The sequence below is a fragment of the Mirounga angustirostris genome, unplaced genomic scaffold (assembly GCF_029215605.1).
Source record: "Mirounga angustirostris isolate CCGP_5_RB_7025 unplaced genomic scaffold, mMirAng1.0.hap1 SCAF_3, whole genome shotgun sequence".
Lineage (NCBI taxonomy): Eukaryota > Metazoa > Chordata > Mammalia > Carnivora > Phocidae > Mirounga > Mirounga angustirostris.
In genome coordinates, this window is record NW_026991711.1 from 34,946,636 (window position 1) to 34,956,732 (window position 10,097).

At 33.1% G+C, this 10,097-nt stretch overlaps 1 protein-coding gene across 3 annotated transcripts in view; it reads left to right on the top strand.

Moving 5' to 3' along the window:
- DACH1 (dachshund family transcription factor 1) overlaps nt 1-7,765 on the top strand; it is a 426,112-nt gene extending 418,347 nt beyond the window's left edge. For all 3 annotated transcript variants that reach the window (XM_064586010.1, XM_064586012.1, XM_064586011.1), the window contains one exon: nt 4,965-7,765. In XM_064586010.1, the coding sequence (XP_064442080.1) occupies nt 4,965-5,002 (38 nt within the window). In that variant the 3' untranslated portion in view covers nt 5,003-7,765. The remainder of the gene's footprint in view (nt 1-4,964) is intronic.
- The last annotated feature ends 2,332 nt before the right edge of the window (nt 7,766-10,097 follow it).

Genomic DNA, 10,097 nt, shown 5'->3' on the forward strand with positions numbered 1-10,097 from the left:
TTGCCTTTATTGTTAATTTACTTGATCTTAAAGAAAAACTCTCATCCATTTGAGATAGCAAGGAATAATTGCTTGGTAAACCTGGCCCAGCATCAGGAAGAAATAGTAAACACAGTTTTCTGTGGTCAACACGTGCAGAAATAAATAAATACAATAGGAGAAATAGTGGATAGGTGTGAGATTATCTAGTTAGAAGGTAAGTATAATGCACAAAGGGCAGCCCTTAAAACAAAATATATAAATAAGACCTCTGAGTTTTCAGATGCAAACAACACACCTCTGAATAACAAAGTCTTAGCCCTGGAAGCACTCCAGGGATTATAACGACCTTCATTCTGTAGCCTGTTTTTGTAGGGCCTTCTCAATGTCCCCATGGCTTTGCTTGCTGTTGGAAGACTCAAGGAAGGGGAGTATTGAAACCATTCTTATGTAACATAAAAATATAGCTCAGTTTGAATTATGGGCCCATATATCTTTCCTAGTACCCTTACCATTCAACTTTCACTCAGATGGTTTGTTATCAGAAGCCTGAGATAGACCTACAGTCCCATAATTCAGAGGCCTGTTGTTAGCTCTTTGGGTGCATACATACGGGGCTATGTGCTGAGGACTGAAGGACCAATATAACTTGTCTGGAACAATATAAAATTAGTTAAAATTTTTTTTTCCTTACAGACTTTGCATCATCTGTTAAGTATGTTTCAATAAAGATGACAAAATTATAGAGTAGAATTTATTTGAAAGTTAGCCTTTGTAGTCAAAAAAAGAGAGAGTTACTCTCCAGGCTCTGTCTCTGCCTGGTAGATATCTACTTCCAGTTAATTCTAAGGCAGATAATCTCTGATGCCTAAGTATTATTTAATCATGGAAATGCCTTAACTGTAGCAGGTGGGATCTAATTTATAGCTGGCATCTTTAATGCTTGATGCATTTGTCCATCTGTTAGGAACATTAGTCAAAAATGCAAGGAGACATTTATTAAAAGTAGAATTATGGTAGATCAGATACTGAGCACATAAATATAATGTATATAATTTTTATAAATGTATTTTGTATATGATCTACGGTAAAGATGTTTACAAAATAATTATTATTTTTATATTTTTAAATGAATATAGTTTTATTTTAAAATTTAGTTTCAGGGGCGCCTGGGTGGCTCAGTTGGTTAAGCTTCTGACTTGATTTTGGCTCAGGTCATGGTATCAGGGTGGTAAGATTGAGCCCTGTATAGGGCTCCATGCTGGCCGTGAAGCCTGCTTAAGATTCTCTCTCTCCCTCTCCCTTTTGCCCTACCCCGCCTCTAAAAAAATAATTAAATAAAATTTGGTTTCAGATAGACTTTAAAATTTCTAGCATGCTAAAGATAATTATTTTTGTTATGTAAGCATATTAATTCATTTCTCCAAAAGTTTAATATTTGAGACTGCATTAAACTTTTAAGGCAAGCATCATGCTAAACACTGTCATTCTAATACTGATGGGAAAAGAAGAGATAAAGCTGCTGCTTCCATGGTTCTCAAGCCAATAATGTAGTAGGATCCCCAGATGTAACTTCAATGTGAGACAAGTGCTATGGAGTTAATTTCCAGGATGCTTGTCTTGGAGAATAAATAGGAGCTCTCTATCTAGAGAAGTTCCATAGAAGGGAGCAGAAAAGTAATCAGGGAAGGAGGAGGTACTTATCTTCTAGATTTCTAAAAGGAAGAATAGGCCTTATAACTCAACACAATACAGAGCTTGGTGTGTCCCAGAATGCAAAGGAGAGCCAGGGTCATGGAATAGGGGAGAGCGGTAATTAATAAGATGAGAGTGGAATATACTATATCAAATTATGTAGTACCTGGTAGGCCTTGGTGAAGAATTTGGCTAGTGAATCTCTTAAAACAAGTATTTACACTTAATGAATTATTTTTGTATACCCACTCTTTGCTACTAGAATCTTTCTTCCTAATAGGCTGCAGACATCACAGAAGATTTGAAAGCTATTTTTTAAGATTTTATTTTTTTCTCCTTTATTATGCAAATATTTTTTTAAAAACCACAATGAGCCCTGAAATGTTAATATCAAGCAAATACTTTTCCATAGATATTGTGAAGGAATTTGAATTTGGGGAAAGTTAAGAATGTCTCTTGCCCCACTGTGTAATGCTAGGAAACATTTGCCTTTTTTTTTTTTTTTTTAAGTAAGAATGGAAATTATACTATCAATATAACTCATTGTAGAGCAGAAATAATGAGGCAGTTGAAAGGAGAAAGAAGTAGGGATAAAGTAATTAAAGGGCTAAAAATTAAAAACTTTGGTAAAAATATAGTACTCTACTTCGGTGGTTTCTGAATCCTTTATTACTAGATTTTTATAAAATGTATGTTGCCTTATGTAGTAAAAATCATTAGGATCAAAATTATCTCTAAAAGGATTCAATTTTTAGCCACCTGGTACTAAGTATATGAATGGCTAAAATTTTAGCTTATTTTTATTTTTTATTCTATGTGATGCGTTGCGGGGCTCCATGCAGGGCTTGATCCCAGGAGCCTGGGATCATGATCTGGGCTGAAGGCAACTGCTTAAACCGACTGAGCCACACTTTAGCTTATTTTTATAAATACCAAGTTTATTAGGTTTATTTACAAAGTGAGTATTAAAAACTCCTGCTAAACTAAAACTAGATACATCTGTATCTATAATGTAAGTGAGAAAATCATAGTTTTGTCCCACAGGTGGGTGCAATCAAGCCAAGCAACAAAAGAAATCAGACCATGTTCCATGCAAAAATGATAAATATTTCATAATATGTTAATATGGTACTGTCATATCCTTTCTTAGAAATTTTCATCAAGGGGCGCCTGGGTGGCTCAGTTGGTTAGGCGGCTGCCTTCGGCTCAGGTCATGATCCTGGAGTCCCTGGATTGAGTCCCGCATCGGGCTCCCTGCTCAGCCTGCTTCTCCCTCTAACCCTCCCCCCTCTCATGTACTCTCTCTCTCTCATTCTCGCTCTCTCAAATAAATAAATAAATCTTTAAAAAAAAAAAAAGAAATTTTCATCAAAATGTTATGGCTTGGATATGGGTTATTTGATAAATACCTGATTTGGGAAATTCTTACCTTTATTGAATATTGCAATGACTACTATAGCCAGTACAGAGCTACAGTAATATTTAGTATTAATGACATTATCGTTACAGGCCAGGAAGTAAAATGTTTTTAGACAACATATCTAGGGTGATTATACAGCATAATTTTGTATGCCTTTAAGTCATTGTTCAAAAATAGAGGTCAGTTGGATTAATAATATATTTTCATTGGTGAATCTCAGATTATATCATATATCCAACTGTGTATGCCACTTATAGGAAACAGTCATTGTCATTATTAGATGTTTCATATATTAAAAATAATGATGATATATGATTATTGAACTGGGAAGCTAAGGATGTTTAGAGACTTCCAGGTAAATGTTCTTATTAAAGCTGAACTGGATTAATTCTACAAAGGCAGCCAATACTTGATACACCTTATAGAAGAAATTAGCCGTTATGAGACTAATCTTATGGACATTTCTTTTCATTTTGTTGAAGGCAAATGGTGGATTTTGGACATTAACAATATCATAAGTTAAATATATATTTTATTTATTAATTTATTTCAATATGTACTTTTTGTAAATCTCACAAAACCTGTCTCTGATTCATTCATTAATTTAACACATATTTATTGAACAGGTACTAGATTCTTGGGATATATCAATGAACAAAACAGAGTTCTGTGACATTTTAGAGGTAATATTCCAACTGAACAAGTTAGGCTAAAATCAATCATAATAGGAATGTAAAATTTGGGCATGTCGATATTTCTATGAAGTAAAAAATAGTTTAACATTGGTTTTAAGTTCCTTACTAATTACTATGTCTACTACAGATTATGTGAAAGCACTCAATTAACTTAATGTTGAAGGTGAGATCTGCACATATTTAGATTATATTTTTCTATTTCCTGGATTTACAGTAGATTATTTCTGTTTCTTTATATTTTAACACTATCGGTTAACTATCAGTCATTTTGCAAACATTTACATGGCAATATTCATTTTTAAAAATGTTTGGAAAATTTTCCTTTTCTTATTACCTTCTACTGTAGATCTTATAACTTGGAATTTAGGTATATTTTATACAAATATATCCAAAGTTTAGTCCACACCACAAAGTTGGCAGCTTAAAGGGTGCTACATCTGAGAAATGAGCTTACATTTTGTTTTGTTTTTCCTCTGGATTTTTAATTTCCCATTTCTTATTTCTGCTTCATTCAAATGGGATTATTGAATGTGTCCAATGTTTGATTTGCTTCTCTTTTTCACATAACCATGGGTTTCTCAGTTGGTTAAAGTTGAGTAATATATTTCCATCTTAACATTTAATTGTTTGGTTAATTTCACTTCAAGGAAGAAAGACTGTATAGTTCATTGATAGTGATGAAATAACCTAGGTGGCTTTCATATAAATAGCAACAAATGTGCACAATAGTTAACATTACATGGTATATTTAACAACACTGCTAAGGAGTAAGATGAGGAGCTCAGTCTTTCCTGATGGAGATACACCTGGGGGCATGCAGAGAAAATCTGGTTCTGCAAGCTTGGAGGAAGTAATTGTCATTCAACAGAAATCAACTAACTTTGCATATCAGTAACACCCACACACATACTCTTATCTCTTTTCTGAGTGCTCTTGAACTGATATCAAAATAGCAAATATATATTTATGAGAACTAGAAATTCTGTATTCTTTTTGATCACATAAACTCAATGTAATTATGAAATTAACTTTGAGAATATGTGAAAGATGTTACTTCCTAAACAAGTGAAGATAGAAGAAAATCCACAAATTATATATCAGGCTACTGAGTTTTTATATTCACATTTGTCCCCCAAATGTCATGAAATTAATTATTTTTTATTGTTCATTTTTAGATGGAAGACTGTATTTGAAAACTACTGTCATGTACTGAATTTTTCCTGTTGAAGAAATCCATGTTATAGTAAAGAACTTTGCAGACATTCGTCATTGGAAAGTTTGGAAAAAATAAAGTCCTTTTAAGGGAACTTCCTCAATTTTGTGTATTAATGTTCTTTAAAAGTTTAAGTATTCTACAAAAAGAAAAAAAAAAAGTTTCCTCCATTGAATTTCACCTGTGGTTCATACCAGAGACCTGAGAATGTTTGTAAATGTACAGGTATCTAACTTCTTACAGTTAAAAACTGCAACTTTGCTGCTGGACACTTGTATACCGAGTTAAAGGCAGGTCTGAATAAGGCCTCGCTTTGTTTTTTTTAATGGAATGAACCATTTTCCTCCTCTGAAAATTCTGTATCTGAGCACATCAAGAGACTCTTGTACCCAGTGGTTACCCAGACTTACAGAATTATGTCCTCCTGAAACCAGCAAGAACACTTGGAAATGAACTTGTAGGGGGCATAGAGGATTCCTTAAAAAACAAACAAACAAAAAAACAACAAAAAGCAAAAAAAAATAAATAAAACAAAAAAAACAAAAAAAATCAATAAATCAAAGAGTAATATTCTATTACATTCGATTTTAAACTAATTGTGGGTTTTCTCATGAAGATTTTTTTCGCATACTTCCAAAAGACCAACAAATGGATGCTGACAACAACCCAGTGAAATAACATTTTGCATATCTGAAAAGAAGCATTGAATATAAGCCAAAAGGTTTCACCCAAGGTCCTTTTTCTTAAAAAAAAAAATAAACGTAACATGTTTTCATTCCAAACTGGTAGTGGCATATAGAATTTAAAATAATAATGATGCTTCTTATTCAAACTGTTGGTCACATGTACAGTATATAAACATAAAACATACAAGGAAGGTATTATGTATGCAGTAGTAATACTAGAGTTTAGGAAAATGAGAATTTTAGAAAATATGTTTTGTCACCCTGTTAGTCAGAAAGACACCTTTCTGGTTTTAACGCATGCAGGCATGTAAATATTTGTCTGGAGTCACAGTATTAATGAATGAGATCTTAAGCATCTGGTGACATCAGAACTCTGTGTCAGCCACTTTTATTTGTATATTGAACCCTAGTTAGTGCCCCAAACTGCACTATTGAGAATGGATTGTGGCTGAACAGTAAATCAAAACACCAGAAATATTTTTATATGTTAATGTCATATTATGTTAATGTTGCTGAGAAACAAAACCTAACAAACCCTTGATGTATCAGTCCAATACCATGTAGCGCTGAGTGATAAAGTTAAAATGTGTTGTGCTTCCCGCCCTGGTCAGAGGGAAGGGTGCCTATGTGTTATTTTCACTGTCTTTTTGAAAGTTACAGTATGTGTTTTCGCTTTTGTGCAGATAACTGGAAGTAAAGCTGCAAACAGTGCTTATTACACACTGAAGTTACCTTCTCTTTGTTTTTACTAATCTGGAGTTACACCTTTAAAGACTGATCTTATGAATCAGTACAGTCGCTGTGCATTTTATGATTTTGCTGTCATCTTAAAATTTTATGATCATAACATTATTTATTACCATAAATAGCAAAATCCTAAATGTCCAAGAAAACTAGCGTAAAAATGTTTAAAGATAGTTCTGATTTGGTATTAATTATTTGGTTAAGAGAAGAAATTAACATTATAGATACTCTGGCACTAAGCTTCTATAGTTTTTAGGTCTTCCTTGCAATACTGGAACGTTATTTCTTTTGTGTAGTTCGCTATTAACCAGCTAAGTCCGTTTTTTACTACAATAAAAAAGTTATATATACAGTTCCTATTTTAGCTTGCTTGAAAGGGAGCAATATTTTTATTTAAAATACTGTTAGTAAATGCTCTGTAGAAACTTGGTTTTCGAGGCATCGTTCTTCCATACCCATCTTTTGTTCTTTGAGCACAAGAGATTCTGTTCCTTGTTGTATTTCTTGCTTTTCCCTTTTATGCAGTCTTTAAAGGATTACAACACTTAAAATTGGAGGGACTTGTGGCAAGCTTTTGAATCATACATTTTTTAAAAGATTTTTTAAAAAGCCTACAACTTACCTAAGTAGTAGAATCAGCCATTGCTCTGCTCCTTGCATAGAGTCACCTGTTAAGTAGGTTAAATAGTTTTAAAATGCATACTTTCAAGACCTTTGAGAATGCTTTAGTGTTTGGTTTGATATAAAAGGAATTTTAGCAAGGATTAAAGAAAGAAGCTATCAGCTATATGTTTAGAGAGAGTCTTACTAACATGTTGTAAATATTACAATTCATGAAATGTTATTTTAAGTCTGTAACTTAAGTTTTTTCTCCTTTTTTAGTTATACAGGTTGGTTTGAAATTTGTTTTTGTTTTGGGGTTGTTTTTTTTTTTTTTGGTATAAACAAGTAAAATTGTGCCCATTTTATGGTTTCCATGCTTTTGTAATCCTAAAAATATTAATGTCTAGTTGTTCTATATTATAACCACATTTGCGCTCTATGCAAGCCCTTGGAACAGAACATACTCATCTTCATGTAGGACCTATGAAAATTGTCTATTTTTATCTATATATTTAAAGTTTTCTAAAAATGAGAAAAGGTTATTACGAATTTTGTTGTACAAAATCTGTACAAAAATCTGTTTTTACATCATAATGCAAGAATTGGAAATTTTTCTATGGTAGCCTAGTTCTTTGAGCCTGGTTTCAATGTGAGAACCATGTTTACTGTTATTGTATTTAATTTTCTTTTTTCTTTTCAACAATCTCCTAATAAAACTGTCTGAAATCTCCCTGTGACTTTATTTACAGTTCGTCTTTATTAAATTTTGTGAAATGCATAGCATTGAAAGAATATTTACTTTCTAATGGGAGGCATCTAAAAACAACATAAGTCAGCTCTTTGCAATGCGAGGGGAACAATGCTCAATGATTTTATTTAACATGCAACTGCTTCTATCTCTAATATGAATTACTGTGCTGAAAAACATCATAAAAGCACACTCTGTAGTTATTGTTTAACAAGCAGATTTTCCATATTTTGTTTCTTGCCAGCTAAGCAAACTGCCCACATATACATGATTTATTTATGTACATTTCTCAGTTTATGAAGCTGTTATTTGTACCCTTTTCCTTTATATTCTTATATTCCCATGATTCTTATTTCACAAAGCTTTGTGCTGAATAATGTAAAGTAGACATGTTGATGGAACAAAATATATTATTCCCATATCTATAAGAGTGTAGATTTGTAACTCTTAGTGTTTTGCTTTCATTCTCTATCATTGGAAAAAATGCCTTTAGAAACTTTGATATTCCAATATCTTTTAATAATATATACACGTTTTAATCAATCCAAAATGCTGCATCTGAAGAAATATTGGGTTACTATCTCTGTGAATATTCTAAACATTCCCAAGAGAATGGATTTTTTTTTCTGTCAAAAGAAATTATTTCATGAATTAACAAAATATGATTTTTCCCTAATAAAAACTTAAAATGTTTATGTGACCATTACAAATACATTTTTGTCTTCTGTCTTCATATGTTTATGTCAGTAAAACTTGTACCAAAACATCATAGAGTCTTTGGATGTTAGAGGAATTTGGTAATGATTTGAGTTTTTTTCCCCAGGTGTTCTCATTGGGACTAGCAAATTTACAATATGAACAAAAGCTATTTATTACCAGATGAGAGTAAATTACAAATAAAAGTTATATGGACTGCATTTTTACAATATGGGAAGTAGAGATGTTAATAGAATTAAAACGTTATTGTAAATGGCATTGTAAAAAATATAATTTTTCCTCCTGTGTAGGCTTGGTGCTAACATTTATCTTTAATATGTACAATTGGTATATAAAACCTGAACTGATCCTCATTTATTCATTTAAACACATTCATTAATAAAGCCTCTATTCTGCACAAAGCACTGTGCTAGATGTTGTAATGACTCAAGTGGAAAACTTAACTGTTGTCCCAGAGGAGCTGATAATTTTGTTGGAATAGGAAATTTTACTTTCAGCAAGAAAAGATTCATTGAGCATCTTCTAATGTGTAAGGGACATGGAGCTGGTATTAAGAGGGCACTGACTTAGACACCTTCCCAAGAATTGATACTATGACCCATTTTGTACGTTCACCTTCTAGAGAATAACATGACATGTTTTGTGAGTTAAACAATTGTGTAGGGATTGAGAAAAGGGATGGATACATTTTCCTCTAAGTAATACCACTATACCAGGTATTCTTTTCATGTTATTTTTCATTTATTTCAATCAGATCATTTGTCTTACCAAAGCTCACCAACTTTATTTTAAGGTAAGTAGCCTGTTGAATCACACACACACACACACACAAATCATCAACCACAAATTCCTACTATATTAGGACTTTGGAATATAGTTGTAATATTCAATTCTTATGACCCAGCATCTATAGATGTACAATAAAATGGCCTCAATTGATTCAAACGCAGAGCTGCTTAAATGCCAGAAGAGTTCATTGGGTAATGAGTAACATTTGTAGTAGCAGCATCATTTGTCTTTATAGGTGAACGAGTTGGAGATTTTGAGTTGAATTGTTGGATCAATTGGGGTTTCTTTGGTTGGCGTGACAAAAACTGATTCTTGCAAGTAGTTAAAGAGCAAAGGGAATTGGTCATAAAGACAGAGGGGTACACATGGAACCTCAAGCCAAGATTGCAGCCAGCCCCCAGAGACCAGGGTCCCTCTTTTACTTTCACCCCTCTGCTCGTCTCCGTGACTGTTTCTTTTTCCTCTCATTGTGGACATATTTGTTTCTCTTGTTCACCTCTTGACTCCTCCATTATTTAGGAGCATAAGACTCAGCCCACAGAAGTGAGCCAATCATTTTCTCTCCCTGTCCTAAGTCAGATTACCTGAGAATTTTGATTGCCTCAAGTCAGAGCACATGCAAGTAAGGTACCTTGGCAGTACATTAGATGCATCTAGGGAATTTTAGAAATACTGTGTCCAATTAAATTTGAATCTCTGGGGGTTGGGGCTAAGGCCTATGTTCCTGAGGTGATTCTAATGAATAGCTAAGGTTGAGGACACTGTCTGGGAGTCTGACAAATATCACATTGTAGAAAATGACTAGTAA